Genomic DNA, 18769 nt, shown 5'->3' on the forward strand with positions numbered 1-18769 from the left:
ATATATATATATATATATATATATATATATATATATATATATATATATATATATATATGTATATATATATATATACACACATATATATATATATGTATATATATAAATATATATATATATACATATATATATATATATATATATATATATATATATATATATATATATATATATATATATATATATATATATATATATATATATATATATATATATATATATATATATATAAACCACAAACGGCAAAACCAGGACGTCCTTATATTACCCCTAAGGGATTTTATTTCATTGCTAAAAAGCGCGTCGTTAGGTACCAAGAAATCGCTTCATCTCCGGGTGAGCAATTAAGGATTAATAAGAACATACCGAGCCCCTGGCGCGCTAACTGCATGCTCAAGGCCGTCTGCTCTTCGTTTATGAATAGCATAAACGTCTTGCCCCCGTGACCTTCGTTTTCCCAACTCCTGAATTCGAATTTCCTTGTTTCTGGGGTCCTCTTACTTCCAGGTTTAGAAACAAGTCTTTTCAGTCACACACAAAGGATGTTTTTCTTTTTCTTTTTAGCTTTGGTAAATGTATCTGACTTAGACAGTTGTATGCGCGTGTGAGGTGAGATTAACTCTTTATTTTTCGCTTGGGTGTAGCGATGCTACAGAATGTTTTTGTTACTCCATCAAAGCATATCTCGCGCTGGTGTAAAATCGAGTCATCTAATGACATGTATTCAGTACGTATGTCCTAGAATTCTGTATGGGTTGGGTGCCAATGATGAAACAGGCGCAACGTGAATGTAAATAGAATCGACGCATTACAAATCCCATTTTGCCCCCGACTCGAGCGAGTAACATGGAATTTTTCACGAACAATTTTTTCCCTCAAAAGTATCCCCAGTTGGATTCGTTGCCCACTATCTTGATAAAGCATTAAGAAACAGTCAAAATAGGACTACTTATAAATACTTATTTTGTAATTGTAATGTAAGTATTACGGCAACAAGTAACAGAACCATCTATTGCTTCATTCATCATGAAACTTGCTACTTTTGCAAGGGATAACCTTAAATATTTTATTTTCATTCGAAGAAAAGTTGCTGAAGTTATGATACTGACTGTCTTCGTAATTTGAGGCTAATTCTGAAACTCAGTGTGTCCTTCGAAATTCATATAAATTAAGGCACAACAGCTTTTTCGAATCCATTCAAATCTTTTTAATCATTTTTGCCTCTTTGACTAAATCCAAATTTTCAAATGTGACGTCCAGTCCTGTTATTTATTCATTTGTTTTTGCCGTAATCCTGATGTATGTGAATTCGGTTTGTCAGGAAAATATTAATCAAAATGAAGGGCTCATATTTTCATCATGATAATAGTGAAAGCGATGCCACGCAAGCACATTTTCTTGCAGCTTTCGCCAATTACCGCCAAACTTTGCATCAAATATTCAGTTTCTTTTATAGTTAGTAGGAGAACTAAAGTCTCTCGTTAGATTTCACCTTACCGAACACGCGTGGCTTCAGTCTATACACCAGACTGAGAAAAAGAGGGCATGTGAAAGGGTGTGACGACAAGACACTAAACAATACTGGAAAGTATGCATATGTGACACTTCTTTCAATGGCACTGTTTATCTTCTGACAAAGTCTGCCGAAAGTACAGTGGCCATACTTTGGCTCTACTTTGGCAAAGTGTATTCTATTAGCTGGTAGAGACTTTCAATTAGTAATCTCGCTCTTTCGAGAATTTATTCTCCTATGTAACAATTATAAAGGAGTTTTAACCAATTCAGTACTTTTACTTCAGGAGTTTGTAGCGCAATTATAAATCTGTTTATCTTTGTTTTCGCGGAGCTGTGAGATTATAAGACCCTCAAGTCTTTGTTCGTTTCTTGCTAGTCATTTGACACTTATAAGACTGGTCACTTGTTTCTGTAATTTTTTTTTCTTTATTTTCAGTTATAAACAGTGTTATTATTTGCGCAAATGTTAATTCATCACAAGCACTCTTGTACAGTAGTCTTTGAAATGTAGGTTTAAAGGGGTCTTGACGCTCAAGCATAAAAGAAATCGCTATTTCAGCTTGCAAACATGAGAGAGAGAAAGAGATCAACAAACAAACTATAAATGAAGCAATGATTGATGTAATAATGCTTGCTTCATAACTCCTGTGGCCACCACCGCCGAGCTATGAAGCAACTTCCCGCCGCAAGATATTCTTTTCATTCAGCAAATCAGTCGTTTCTTGCGATATATTTCCCGAGCAGAAATTACTTCGTTTCTGATTAAATGAGCCACCTGGTTCTATCAAGCAAACTTTGTTTCTATTAAATATTTAACATTTCAGTCACCAGATAATCCGAAATAAATCAGACAAAAATGAGTGAAAAAATATTTCATGGTTTTAGAAAAATCACCATAATATTGTTTGCATTTTCTAATGATGTCAAGTCGAATTTTCAAATTAATAACAAACACCCAATTTATGATTATGGTAATAGTTTTACAGTCACCGGCCACATTCCCAAAAATTCCTTACCGAGAGTATTTCGCGGCTTTTGACATTTTGATATGAGATTTTAACAACTGTTTCGTCATTTTATTTTTCTTTTTACAGCAATGTATCGCGTCACTTTCGAAATTTCATTCTTTTGTCTTTCATCATTCATTTTATTTCTACAACGGCATATCGCATGACGCACAGAAATTTCTTTTTTATTTATTTTCATGGTTCATGGTGTTTCGACAACAGTGCCTCTCTTGATTTATGAAATATCGTCGATGTTTGTTGCTGCGAATTTCTGCAAATCTTGTTTGATTTTTGTAGTTAATTCGTTATTAGCTAACATCCTGAATTTATGATTTGCTTGACATGTATGAGAAATGTCACAGCAAAAGCAGTTCGTACTGGCGATGAGTGATGAGAGAGAGAGAGAGAGAGAGAGAGAGAGAGAGAGAGAGAGAGAGAGACAGAGAGAGTAGCATTTCATGTTGATAAATCTAAACCTAAAATACACGTCCAGATATTTTAATAGATAAATAAATATAAAATAAGTGTAAATATTTACCTAGAAGAACATGTTTTTATACACATATACAGTATATATGTATATAAATATAAATACGCACACACACACACACACACACATATATATATATATATATATATATATATATATATATATATATATATATATATATATATATATATATATATATATATATTTGTATATATATACATATATATTTATGTATAAAAACATGTTTTTATAGGTAAATATTTATATTTATTTTATATTTATTTAATTATCTAAATAAAATAACTGGACGTGTGTTTTAGGTTTAGATTTATCAACATGAAATGTCTCTCTCTCTCTCTCTCTCTCTCTCTCTCTCTCTCTGCTTTCTCTCTGAGATTTCTCTGCTTTTGCTGTGACATGTCAAGCAAATCATAAATTCAAGATGTTAGCTAATATCGAATTAACTACAAAAATTAAACAAGGTTTGCACAAATTCGCAGCAACAAACATCGACGATATTTCATAAATCAAGCGAAGCACTGTTGTCGAAACACCATGAACAATGAAAATAAATAAAAAAGAAATTTCTGTGCGTCATGCGATATATATATATATATATATATATATATATATATATATATATATATATATATATATATATATATATATATATATATATATATATATATCCTCGTAACAAGTAATGGATAAATGCAAAGTAACACAAGGAAGGTGTAAAATAAGATAATATACTGCATCTTGTTATTTTATCGTGGAAGTATATATATATATATATATATATATATATATATATATATATATATATATATATATATATATATATATATATATATATATATATATATCCATATATATATAAATGTATTTATATTTATATTCATATATTTACATATTTATACCAAGATGCATAAATGAAGAGCAAAGGAATAAGTTAAATGGAAAATTACAATGTTATGATGTGCTTCTCTAATCGTTTCCTCTTACACCGTTACATCTGTAGCTAGTGTAATTAGTCGCCCAGAATGGGGATTATCGTGGTATATATCATTCAAATTGCATTGTACAGTGGCTTCCTTTATTTCGGTATTCGTATATGAAAACAAATCCTCTAGAGATTCTCTCTCTCTCTCTCTCTCTCTCTCTCTCTCTCTCTCTCTCTCTCTCTCTCTCTCTCTCTCATTTTGTTCACGTTAAGTAGGATTAACATCTTAGTTGATACACTTGTAATAGTGAAGATTTTTCCCAATACCACTCACGTCATTAAGTGGTTGCATCCCACTTTCTCTCTAAATAGAGTATACAATTTAGGCCGGAGGCCAAGCCCCGGGACCTATGAGGTCATTCAGTGCTGAAAGGAAAATTGCAATGTTACAAAGATGTAACAGGAGGAAAACCTCGCAGTTGCACAATGAAATAATTGTTAGGAGAGGGTGGAAAGTGAAGATAAATGAATGCTTTCTTAAAAACAATTCCGGCTGTGCGATCCGTAAAAATAATTTAAATATCAACATCCTTACTTGGGGTTATAGCTTGAGAATGAAGCTAATGTTTAAGTTTATCATATGGGCTGTATAGTTAGAGTTATAATTTGCATTTTTGAAATTCAAAATAATTCGTAATCATTACACACATGATAGCGCGTGAGATTCGTGTAATTTCTCTGAGAATTTCAGATGTTAAGCAAATCTTGTATATCCTCCCACGGGTTACATTTCGACAACTCCAATGGTAGCGTTCCGGCGGAAGTTAGCGCACTTTTCTGACAGCAAGACAACTCTATATAATATGTATGTGAGTGTATTGGACAGTGATTCTGAAATCTTTGTGAAGATGGGACTAATATTTCATCAGTATTCAACGACCACAATATGCATAAGGAAAATAGAACGGAGTTCTAACAGCAGTCTAGAGAACGCAAGCATACTTTCCTGTGTGACTGGCATGTGACACTGAGGCTTTTGTGAAGTAGATATCAATTGTTTATCCTTTTGTAAGCATTTGCAGTGATGTATACGGAAATGAGCGGAGCCACGCCGACGTTCAAGAAGTGATGCGCAATTCTGTGTGTTTGTTTTGTCACGTGATATTGAAGAAAACTTAAATTGTTTGTCACAGTCACAATAATGTTTTTTGGGAAATATATGGAACTCTGCGGTACGAATACATTCCTGTATTCGTGTGAGTGCCTGTGCGTGTGTTTGACGCATGATAAAGGGGCTTTTGTAAAGAAAACGTTAACTGCCAATCAGCAATTTTCCTACAAGATAATAAACAGTCTATGGTAAAAGAACGAAGCCTGTCGGGAATCCAAGATGATGCAAGCCGTTATCAAATCTTTTAATTAATTCACCTGAATCCTGCATTTTCCTTATCGATCAACTTTCTAAAAGACATATTTCCCCAACTCATCTTGATTTTTATTCATAGCTCGCAGATATGCAAATACCTGGCGCTTTAAATCATCAACTTTCCATATTCGTGGTTCGCCTTGACCTGCTTATATACATATCTGGTTATTACGGGACCCGAAATACATTTTGCAGTTTTATGTTTATGAAAGATAACGTTATCGGGAACCCGACGACGGGTGTAAACGTAATAATGATGAATGGTTGCTAATTTCACCTGCTGTGCCGTCATCATCACAGTTATCATTAACACTCGTGAACGTTGAGGATAATGTTGCTCTTGTTGTTGCTGCTCTTGTTTTAATTAATACCACTGTTATTAAGGATGTTGTTGCTTTCTTTATTATTATTATTATTATTATTATTATTATTATTATTATTATTATTGCAAATGCTACTTTACTGAACTGTAACGTTTTATGAATTATGTAGATCTGCACACACACATACACACACACACGCGCACACACACGTACATATATATATATATATATATATATATATATATATATATATATATATATATATATATATATATATATTATATATAAATCATTAGCTTGTGATATATATATCAGTGTGTTTTCATATATATATATATATATATATATATATATATATATATATATATATATATATATATATATATATTTATATATATATATATATATTTATATATATATATATATATATATATGTATATATATATATATATATATATATATATTTATATATATATATATATATATATATATATATATACAGATATATATATATATATATATATATATATATATATATATATATATATCACATATATATGTGTGTGTGTATATATGTACATATACATTGTGTTTGTTCCTGTGTAAATCAGTAGGCCTGTGAATACTTTCCATACTTTCTTAATGTATAATCGTGAATCATTACTAAAACAAGTGCAAGACAAGGATGTATTCAGAGCTCAAAAATTTCTCGTTGCAAGAACATTTTTCAAAAGACTTTGTCCGTATGAAAATGAGTGAGCGTCTAAGGTTTCCCTCAATCGAAGGCATCCACTCATTACCCTCATGTTATGAAATAAGGAAAGGACTGTGCCTCCTGGCCCCTCTCTCATTAATGAGGGTGGTGGAAAGTTCTCTTCTTACGTTGAACGAGATAGTGAGAGGTTTTAAATCATGAGTGAAAATCTGGGAACGTGAATGGACCTTCTCAAGAGGGCAGCCAAAGGCTTTGAAAAGGGAATTAGCGTCTGTGAGGTGATAAAATCCCTCTTGGAAATCTGTCCTTTCTAAATTCATTTTTTTTTTTACTAAAATGATTGCGTATACAACGTTATTTTCATCTTGATTTTTAAATGATATGATTACTTTTCTCCACATTATTTTTTAGATCGTTCAATCAAGCATTGCTGCATTTAGAGTTTTCCCGGTAAAAAAGTAACAGTTTTGTTAGAAGTATAGCCTGTAACACATGGATAGAGATATAGTTCTTTTTAATATCCTTCATCAAGATGTAGGCCAGATGAGTCGCTCTATACATCAAAAAACGTTCTGCGGGAAAGAGACAAAACTGACCTGTGAAAAGAAGCAGTAGTAACCCCATGTGGAGCTGCCATAGTCGACTAAGGTTCTGGAAATACTGAGAAGAAGGAGAAGAAGAAGAAGATAAATTCTTTCTCCTTCCTGGAGGTCTAGAGAGGATCATCGTAGGCGTAACCTGACCTGACCTAATTGCATAGACAGGCGACGCAGGCCTCTCAGCCAGCAAAGAGCCTACAATGAATGACCTCGTGACCTTGACCTCGTATCTTGGGTTACGTGTTTCGTCCAGATTGCATGAACTGTCCTTCATTGAAGTCCCTCTTTTCGTCGGATCCGGTCAGTGGCGGAAAAGACCTTCTTCGTCATGTTCCTATAAATCACGCGCTTGTATTTGGCTTCCTGTAGATGCCAGCAAACGTTCGCGCAATTTCACTGTAAGTAGGTCTGAATAATCATTCAGTATTTCATCAGAGTTTTAACTGGACATGACGGCTTGATTATCCTAACTAAGCATGCATTCTACAAGATTTCTATGCACAGGGCACAACGTCTTTCATTTTTTTTTTTCTAGACAACTAAGCAAATAAGGAACGAAAGACTGTTGAGCAACAGTCATGCAAGACTTAAAAACGAATCGTAATAGTAACTGTTTGTTCCGAAACAAGCCTGTCAGACAAACTGTTCAAAATTCCGATGAATTCAACTCGTCTGTCCCACCAAACACGACAAGTGTTTCCTCCCTTAAAGGTCAAAGGTGCCACGAATAATCGTCTTCATCCAAACGTTGACCAAACTCTTCTGATCAGCCGAAAAACCTGCGATAAAGCCAGCGAGCGACACGTGGAAAAAGAGGGAGCTACGACGGAGCGTCACTCTGTCGCGCTCCAGGTCTGGCGTCACACTGATCTGTGAATTGAGTGTGAGCCCGGAGACTTCACAGCTACACACGGGCAAAGAGAGAGAGGGCGAGAGAAAGAGAGAGAGAGAGAGAAAGAAAGAGAGAGAGAAGGGGGGCGCGAGAGAGAGAGGTCCAGCGCGCAATCTTCCCGCAGGCCTGTGTTGTTATCGGGTAATGTTTCAGGGTTTTACGACACTTGAAAAGGGGGATGTTGGAGGGACTTGAACAGACTCGAAGGGGAACCGCAGGGACTTGGAGGGTGTCGGAAGGACTTCAACGGACTTGGCGACTAGAGGGACCTAATGGAGGGTTGGAGGGGTCCAAGCAGCGCAAAAGACTGGGCACAGGATGAGTATATAAAGAATTAATAGCAGGGCCCAGAAAGTACGTATACCAACAGACAAATAGAGACAACAAACAAAGAGAGTGGACGCTAATTTGCAAAGCACAGACGAATGTCGTGAGCACCTTGATTAAGGGTAATATCAGGGGCAAACGGGCCACTGGGAGCACACGAAAAAAAATTATGAAGGCTTTCTAAGAGCAGCGGCAAATGGGACGGGCAACTTAACGACCTTTTCTATCCCACACCTGAGGCTTCATAAAAGAAGAAAGGAACCCCATTTAAAAAAAAAGAAGCAGTAAGAGAGTTCCAAAGCTCTACTTAGGATACGGTCACTGAACCGTGAAATCCGAGGTTTACTGATATCCAGAACAAATGTGGGAAGCGGTGGAATGCCGGGTGCTTCGAGTTCAGCTGTTCAGTAAACCTCTCTCCTTGGTTTCTTCTGATCAGAGATACGTTTTGGAATCATGGCGGGCCTTTTGTACCCACCTCTATGATTTTACACACAAACTTCATCTCACTGCCTTTTGGGATGAGAATTGAATGTATGCTCACTGGTACTGGGACGAAGAGAGAGTAAAATTATTGATATGGGTACATTAGGACCTCTACATTTCAGAAGCATATGCAGCAGCATACATGGTTCCATCCCTTTTCTGCCATCAAATGCCCAAACAGGAGGTTTGTCTTTATCATTTGTATGATTTTCCCGAAGATAATAACGAAGTCATGATAAATGCGCTTCTGTTGCCCTCCAAACTGCAACATGAATTAGAGAAAAAAGAAAATATATTGACGATTATTAAGCTTTTGCAAGTATTTGTCTTGTGTCTTACTCTGATTATATCATTTGCGCAAAAGACTATACCCTCTGTCTTCATCTTACCGTGTCTCATCCGACCGTGTATAAAAACAACAAGAATTAATCAGCGCAGTGACTGTGTAACCCTCGCCGCCACGTCGTCTCTTAACTAATTTCCTGTGTCTTCTTTGCCAAGGGGTCATGCGGTGCGTTGAGCTCTCAATTTGCGTTTGGCACTCTTTGAGCGTTATCGACAGTGCAGTCAATCAAGTAAATATCTTTCTTGTATCTTCACTTAGTTTTGGTGTGTATGTGTGTGGGTGTCTTTGTGTGTGTGTGTGTGTGTGTGTATGTGGGTGGGTGGGTGACTTTAATAGTCTGATGGTTCTTTAAAAATCATATTATTTTTCATTCAAATAAATTTGCCACCATTACCATTTTATCAAGAGTTGTTCTGTGAAGATGACTGACATTTAAACTGTATTGTACATGTCACATCGGCAGGGTGCATTGTCATTCACCAATAATTTAAATGATTTTTGTTCCGTTTTTTTTTTTTTTTAGCCTCCGTTTTTAATTAAAATTCATATCGAAACGTGAATTTATAGAAATATTCCAGATAGATGTGACAACTTAAACTTATTTTGCACAACTACTCTTTATATGTATTTCCTTGCAGTCCTGCAGATCCTAACTCTGATGCTAGATATTAAGCTACGGAAAAAATATCAGCGCCATTGCCAAAATACAAAATGAAGAAAGATAGTTCTTTAATTCTTTAAATGACAGAGTGCTGTTTCCTGTCTTTTAGCCTCTGCCAGCCACATTACTTGTTCTTCTTGTACTCTGTGGAAGTTATGAGCTGAAGATTCCATTCTTTTGTTACTCTTTCTCACTCTTATCAGTTGCTATGGTCGTACTTCTGCGGTAGGTACGTTTGTCATCACCTATGTTGACAAAATCAGTCACATCGCCTCTGTTATCTCAGTCGAGTTGGTTTTGGGTTTTCAGTCTCCTTTTTTGATAAAGAATCTCCGTAGAGGGGCTGTACCAGCAATGAACCTCACATGGTGCACTGTAGGCCTTAATAAAGGATGTTTGCAGCGTTCCTGCGACCCCTGATTGCACACTCTTTTTAGGCTTTTACTTTACCTCCATTCCTTCTTCCTTTCTTCAGTCTTGATGTCCAAACTCTCTGTTACTTCTTAGTGCAACTGTGAGGATTTTCTCCTTGTACTTCATGTCCCTTATTTTCTTGATCTCTTTATCTTGCTATCCAACCACTCCAACTCACTCTTTTCTCTGTCTTCAACACTTAATGGCTGATTGTGCCCAAGAGATTGGCTTGGCAGCCTAGATTTTATAAATCATCAGTCCTGATAAAGGATAAGGTATAGCATAAACTGCCAGTTAACTAATGCACATCACATGATTCCAGAAAGATTAACTAATCAGAATTTGGTTTTAAATGAGATGATGGGAAGATTAAGCTAGATAGCTTGACACAGCGCAATTCTTCATGCTTTATACGATACAGAGTTGATTGCCCTAAGTACATGACACTAGTCTAATTTTTGCTGCAAAATGCAGGTACATTTTAACAAAATGACAACAAACATGCACTGTGAAGGCCATATGTTTTTCTGATTGCTTCATGCATTTAATGCATTTTTTATGCAGTGCCACAGTTCAAAGACTGACAGAAGAATAGCGTTCAGTGACTGACTGAAGAATAGAATTCAAAGAATGATAGAAGAATAGAATATGTAAAAGATGGTTCGATTTTTTTTCTTCCTCTATGGTGCTTTGCAAAGAACTTCCTTATGAAAAAAGTTTTACAATATTCCTTTTCTAGAACTCCGCCCCTCCCACCCCACCCCCACTTCTCTCCCATCCTCCCCCCCTCCCCATCTTCTCCGGCCTTTTCTCCTCTGCAGGAAAGTTTCCGAAAACGTTGCTCGGGATAATTGGCATATTACCGTCTATGCCAAAACGACTTCGATAACCTTCCAATATCGGACGGAAGGAAAGTTCTGTTTAACCAGCGTTTTAGCCGCTGTTCATCAGTGTTTAGACAAGGGCTTACCTTCCAGCCAGTGACGTCTCGATTCCCCTCAATGAATGTTTATGAGTCCGTAAATCGGATCGTCTTCCAAACAACGAGACCTTCTCAGCCGGCAACCGGGATCAGCCTTATCTTTCTCAGGTGCAAGCAGTCTTTCGTTTTCACACGTCTCTGAATATTGATACGCGCTTTATCCCCTTCGAGAAGGGTCGTCGTGCCACGAACCAACATGAGATTAGCGACTCCGGTGCTTCTCCGCACTCAGCCTTCAGAAATGCATAAACCCGGTTACCTTTTCCACGCGCGCGCAAGCTCTTTACCTTCTGCCACTCACCTCCTTTCCGACTACAGCCTTCACCTTCATGTCCGTTCAGCCTGGCGTAACCTGAAACACTGGATTTGAAGGATGATGAGGGTTTCATTGCATAGGGATCTACGGGAGCGTGCGATTTAGGCAAGGTCTATGGATCCTGATTTTAGGGTTGTGCGACTTGTCCCAGTAATAGAGACTACATTTTTATTTTTTGTTTCTTTTCTTTCGTCACTTTAAGTAACCGAGGCCCAGATTGGCAGACTTTCCATAACTGCTCTTGTTTAAAAGATTAAATGAACCATAAAGCTTCACCTTTAGTACAGTATATTTTTACCCTCTTATTGCGGTCATTTCCGTTAGTCAAATGAACTTTTTTTCTTAAACTGATTTTTTTTTATAAACACCTCCATGAAAACCATTCAGTTCTTCCAAATGGGAAGGACTATTAGAAGATATTCCCATGAAAACAAGAATCGAAGACAGAATATTACCTATACCGTAATTGAATTTCATTATATCAGATCAACCCTGACATTCATTTTTTCGTGATTTGCTACTGAGCCCTGGCTGTAGTCTCGTGTATGTTCTATGAGTTCGCGGCTATGTGCTGTCACCCCCTCTGCAGCAGTGCTGTAATGCTGTAATTCTGCGTTCAGGAAATTTTATTAAATTTCACCATCGCTCTGTTGAGGTTTATTGTTTTCGCTATTAACACTGTGATATTCGATTATGTTCTGTTATGACGAAGTTTTTCAGTGTGGGCAATAGACTGACGTCTGGTTATTATTATTATTATTATTATTATTATTATTATTATTATTATTATTATTATTATTATAATATCTATGTCTCGCCACTGCATAAATAAAACAACTAGTAACTTTCACGCTGACATTTAAAATTTGCATAAGAAGTTCAACAGCAGCGATAATTCTCAACTCACTCGTAATGCAAGTGAACTCACTTGAACAATAGCACGTAATAATAATGAATAAAGTTGCACTATGAATGTAGCAGAACCAATAACACGTTTTTGTTCTAAGAATTGTTCGATTTAATCCGTAACGTTACAAAACCGTGTAATTTTCTGCTGTCCCGAATTCTCTTTGTCTCTCTCTAAGGTTTTCCTTGGCACTTTCTTAAACTGGAGGTCCAAGTCCGTGAGACACACCAATTTGTGGAGTAGGAACCCTGGTTAGGTCTTTGATTACGTAGCCAACCTGTCATCAGTTATGTGGTGAATCAATTGAAGACTACGTTCACTACGATTGATTTTATCTTCCTAAAATACTTTCCTTATGATCATGAGTTTTCGTGCTTTTGTGCTCGCGCGCGAACGTGTGTGTGTGTGTGTGTGTGTGTGTGTGTGTGTGTATGCATGTGTCAAGAACAGAGACAGGCCGGAATGCGTGTGAGTGTGTGTGCGTGTGTGTGTTTGTGTCAAGAACAGAAACAGACAGGAATAAAGACAAACAGGTGAAAAGAAATGAATTCTTAGTCAAGGCTTAGTAAAGAGACGTGTATACTTCATTAACATTCTTTAATTTGAAGATGTATGTAAAATGCTCGTCATTATTTTTGTGCTGTAAGAATCAGACAAATCGTTGCATTTAAGAAAATTGAATGTTCAAAGACAGCAGAGATCTATCTTTCGCAAAGAATGAAGCAAACAGGTACATATTAGAAAACTGAATATTCACACTGTAATTACTGTAATGCAAACAGTGAGACAAATAGATACATATAAGAAAATATAATGCTTAAACTCAACGTAGAGACAGCATAGAGATCTATCTTTTGCAAAGAATGAGACAAGTAGATACATATAAAAAAATATAATGCTTAAACTCATCATAGAGACAGCATAGAGATCTATCTTTTAAAAAGAATGAGACAAACGGATCCATATAAGAATACTGAATATTCAGAATCATTATAAAGAGGCAGATCTATATTTTACAAAGAATGAAACAAACAAATATAAGGAAATTAAATATTCAAAATCAATTTAGATACGGAACTACCTATTGCAATGAGTGAATTTACGTGTAAAGAGAAAATTTTCTATTTCCTTCTTGTTCCTGCTCTTCTTTGCCTCTTCTTCTTCTTCTTCTTCTTCTTCTTCTTCTTCTTCTTCTTCTTCTTCTTCTTCTTCTTTTAAAAATATTCATGTCCTTTTGAATATATCCGCTTTTTATTTCTGTCTCTTTCTTCCGAAATAGTTTTCTCTCGCATTTCCGTCTTACCCCAGTTACGGACATTTTTAAATGTTATATTTTTTGTTACCATATTCATTTTTTCTCCTCGAACCCTTTCCTTTGTCTTTGCGTATCCTTTATGTGAATCTACAGTAATATATATGTACATATATATATATATATATATATATATATATATATATATATATATATATATATATATATATATATATATATATATATATATATATATATATATATATATATATATATATATATATATATATTACATATATATATATATATATATATATATATATATATATATATATATATATATATATATATATATATATATATATATATATATGCATCTCGTTTCTACTACTTTTAATATTTTTATAGCCTTATATTTTTCTGACATTTTACATTTTATCAGTCATGTTTATTATTATTATTATTATTATTATTATTATTATTATTATTATTATTATTATTATTATTATTATTATTATTATTATTATTATTATGGAGAAGATCGTAACCCGCAATGCGACCAAGAGGGATATAAAACTATTTTATCTGATACATACATGCATACATACATGTATTTGTCCTAAGTAGTTACTTTTCGCTAGAGCTGAAATAGACCCATCATCTCCATATTTATATTTAGAATCACATTCGCGTGAAATGTGTAACTGTTTATTATTAAGAAGTAAGGACCTCATAACTTCTGCATTTCCTTGAACTTGTTTCTGTAAATATTGATTCTGGGCTAGAAATATATGATAGTGGGATTCGAATTCCAGCGTGCCTGGTATTATTATTATTATTATTATTATTATTATTATTATTATTATTATTATTATTATTATTATTATTATTATTATAAATGGTGATGTTGTGGCCCAGGTTATTTAAGTTATTTTATTTTAGTTGATTTCGGGCTTAAAGTTTGAAAGCTTTCAGTGAATGATTTTGCTATATTGTTTATTTTCTTTTTATTTTATTATTATTATTATTATTATTATTATTATTATTATTATTATTCTTGTTAATATTATTATTATTATTATCATAAATGTTTTTGTTATATTTAAAAGATCCACAGTCATTTATATATATATATATATATATATATATATATATATATATATATATACTGTATATATATATATATATATAAATATATATGTACTGTATATATATATATATATATATATATATATATATATATATATATATATATATATATATATTTATGTATATATATTTACATATATAGATAGATAAGTAGATAGATATAGGAGTATTAATTTTTTCACTTCATGCCTGTTCAGGTATAGAATAAAGATATAAGAAGTGGCCGAGCAGTAAACAAACAAAAAGCGTAAACATTCACAAGAAGAACAGTATAAATAGTTAACGGGTCAAAAGGGCAATGCTATGGTTGTTACGTTATGGATGAATTGCAAGCCGGGTCCAGAATTCTGTAACAGCAGATTGCGAATCCTCGACGATCTCTGAAGGGTTGTGCGAGCATTTGGTTGTTGAATGTTGTAATCGTTCTGAAGAATATTTGAAGTAAGTCCTTTTTCTTTTCCTTATGAGCAAATCGTGACGTTCACAAACATGGCCAAGTGCACTGAAACAAACACACATACACACTAACGCCTGCAAACTGTACCTTGGACGGAGAAAAGTCGGACAGATACAGTAAGATCAGATAAAGGGCTTGGCTTGGCTTGGGTATAGGGTAGTGATTGACTTGGCTTTGCTTAGCTTTCAGAGTGCTTGGCATCAGTGGCGTCGATATGAGGGGGCCAGGGGGTGCCCGGGACCCCCCAGTCAGATGCATGCCCCCCCGCTGGCACCCCCAGTTGAAATTCCCTTTGTAGATAAACTTTAACCCTTACAGTATTTGATACATTTTCATATAGCAATAGCTGAAAATTAATTGAAAATTGAGCTCTGTAATTTCAAATACAGGCTTACTAATTACTAATACTACCGTTTTTGTTCATTCACATGGATATATACATTCGAGAATAGTATATTTTACTAATTACAGAATTGGTACATTAGTTGTGTAATTTTCTTTGGCCCCACCTAGGCGCCCCCACTGATGGAATGCCAACTACGCCACTGCTTGGCATAGCATGGCTTCGCTTGGCTTGGCTTTGCTGGCAGAGTACACTTCTTGGCATAACCGAAGTGATGTGAAAAAGAAACATTTCTTGATATGGATGTTGAGAAGTTCCATATTAAAGTTGTGGAGGCAGAAAGTTGAGTGTCTGGAAAGCTCGCTCCTCATGGCTAGGTCTTTATCATGAGGTTAAGCGTTAGCAATTAATCAAGAAGTTATAAGTGACGTCAAAGTTAGGTGTTTCAAGATTTAAATGAAGTTCAGTAGTCGTGCCATTGTACTGGATTAGCTATTTGGCAAGAATTACTTCTGCCATTGGTTTTGTAAAGGTTCATGGAGGGATGAACTGATTAAATTGAGTGGCCTCGATCGGAGAAGTTCTTACATGACGTTATTCAAAGGGAGCAAAATATCTATCAAATATCTATAATGTCCCATGCTCATTAGAGAATCACATGTAGTCGTGGCAACGTAAGGGATGGTAGTTGGTAGTCTAGAACGAGTACCTCGGGAATGGGCATTTTATGTATAGTAACCAAGTTTGCGGAGGTGGGAATTACTATTCATCTCTTGAAAGTGAAACAATGTAAGTGGCAGTTGGAGGGCCTGTAGCCTCCAATAAAGTTTCTACATCATCAAAAATGTTGAAAGTGAGCTTCACATAACTGATTTCATAATACAATTTGAAGGTTTCTGAGGCTTTAGTTTTGCAAAGATGAATGTTTAGTACGTTACTCCTGAATAGGTTAAAAGCCAAGCTCCATGTTAATGTTAGATATTGCAGTATACTTTTAATTATTGACTTGAATACAATTTTTTTCTCCACTATATAATTAATTATTCAATAAATAAAGTACAGTATATAAGTAGTAAGTTAAGATATTTAGGAAATTCGTATTGTTGAATGCATCAAGTAGAAGAAAACTCAGTTTTTTGGAAAAGCTTTAAATTTATTGGCAAACTAATGCTAACTTGTCGGTAATAAGCATGAGTAAGTTTTAAAAAATCCTGGTCTCTTAGTTTAGTTATTGAAATATAAGTTTGTCTGACATGCCTAATTCGGTTTCGTTCATATTTACTCCCCACAGAGGATTGAAATAAAACCTTGTATTATTGACCCTCTTGTACGTAGAACACGACCTCAAAGGGGGTTGGGAGTAGGGGAGTTAGTGCCGTCAGTGCAACTTACTTAAGTGTTTGTAGAGTCCCATGAGCCCCTAGTTGCACCAGCATTTTAGCCTTGGACTTGGCCTCCATTCCTACTTCCTTTCTTCGATCTTGCTGTCAAAGCTCTAGAACTACTGCTTCTTAGTGCAACTGTGGTGTTCTCTTAGTTACTTCTTTAGAGCACTGTACTTCATTTCCTTCAGCTTCTGCATCTCTTCATCTTTCTGTCCAGCCACTCCAACTCCCTCTAAAACACTGAAGGGCCGAATGTGCCCAGTGCTTAGCTTGGCAGCCTAAAATTTATAAGTCAGTCAATCAGATCAAGAACAGAAAGGGAGATTCTGGTAGATTCAAAGAGTGTGAAACTCTTGTAGAGTTTAGCACATGTGGGAGATTAGATATGGGGGAGGGAGTTCACTGGAGGCGATCTGGGATGCGATTTTGGCGTGAGATGATTCTGCTCCATTATATCTACTTTACATAACTCATAACATTATTTAATATTGGGATATAAGGCAAGACTAGCATCTCTTCTGAGTCTGTTTCTAATTTATCCCAGGGTCAATAAGAACTTTTCTTGGCTTGGCTGAGCGCTTTCAGTATAGATGAAATAATCCTAAGAAAGCATTAGAAATAAATATGCTTTCAGCAGCTATGCATTTGCTGTTAAAAATTTTAAAAACTCTGTGAAAAGGTTATTCATAAAATTATATCTAACCTGTTTTGAATTGAGGGCAAGGTTGTTTCTATATGCTACTGTATTGGTACTTTTGCATATTTACTTTTTGATTCATTACATCTAAGCAGGCTAATTTGTTGTTTTTCTTTTTTTTTTTATTTCAGTCGTAAAATTGTTGCCGGGCATGAAACTATTATCCATTCTTAAGGATTTACTAAGGTAAACATCATCATGCTTGTAAATTATGAAAATATCATTCACATACTGCATCCAGAAGCTTGGTCCAGAACCTTGGTCCCAAATGTTGTGGAACTGAAGGTAGGTATTCTGACTCAAACATTTCCATATATATATTAGTTAATACGGGAGATATTAATGGATCCATTATTATGCCACATTTTTTACGGTAGACTTCTCCATTAAACATGAATACGGTTGAATCTGTAAGAAGTTTTAACAAGTTGATGAACTAGGAAATAGGTGTAGGGGAACAAATAGCTCTTCGCCATGTTCTCTAGTGAGATATTTTGAAAGGGCCGTAACATCCAGACTAACCAGTCTTCCTCTCTTGTGTATTTATACGTTTCTGTTTACTATTAAAATCTGAGGAATGTAATAACAGTGCCTTTGATCTTTTCTTGGATACTGACTTAGATACTGTCTTGAACAGTTGGCCATCCACTTTGGAAGAACCTTTCATGGTGTGCCGCAAGTTACAACTGTAGGTCTAAGATAAAATTTTACTCATGTGTTTCAGGGAACCCGTAACCAAACTACTGAGGGCTTGGGGGGAGGGGCGAGGGGGGGGCGATGGGGAGGGAGGGGAGAACCAGCCAAATTCAGTGCCAATGCCAAACCTGGATAAATAAGAAGGGTTGGAGCCAGGAAGGGCATTCATCCATAAAACATCTAACAAAACCAATTATGAATTGAGCTGTTCAAGACAGGAAAAGCTGGGGGATGCTCTTTAAAAATAGCGACCCCGACTAGTGGTTAAGCTGAGAAGTAGATGGTTCTATGGGACCCGTATAATTAACCATTGTTACGTAGTGTTGAGGATAATTTTCCGCGACTAGATTTTTGTGCTGAGAAATGTGCATCTTGCTAATTATGTACTGACATTATTATTATTATTATTATTATTATTATTATTATTATTATTATTATTAT

The 18769-nt window shown here is 35.1% G+C and overlaps 1 protein-coding gene across 1 annotated transcript in view; it reads right to left on the reverse strand.

The window, feature by feature from the left end:
- LOC136832693 (lachesin-like) overlaps positions 1-7897 on the reverse strand; it is a 323372-nt gene extending 315475 nt beyond the window's left edge. Inside the window, exon 1 of the mRNA XM_067094101.1 lies at positions 7016-7897. Within this exon, the coding sequence (XP_066950202.1) occupies positions 7016-7292 (277 nt within the window). The 5' untranslated portion in view covers positions 7293-7897. The remainder of the gene's footprint in view (positions 1-7015) is intronic.
- Between the last annotated feature and the right edge of the window lie 10872 nt (positions 7898-18769).

Source organism: Macrobrachium rosenbergii, chromosome 4 (genome assembly GCF_040412425.1).
Source record: "Macrobrachium rosenbergii isolate ZJJX-2024 chromosome 4, ASM4041242v1, whole genome shotgun sequence".
Taxonomy (NCBI): domain Eukaryota; kingdom Metazoa; phylum Arthropoda; class Malacostraca; order Decapoda; family Palaemonidae; genus Macrobrachium; species Macrobrachium rosenbergii.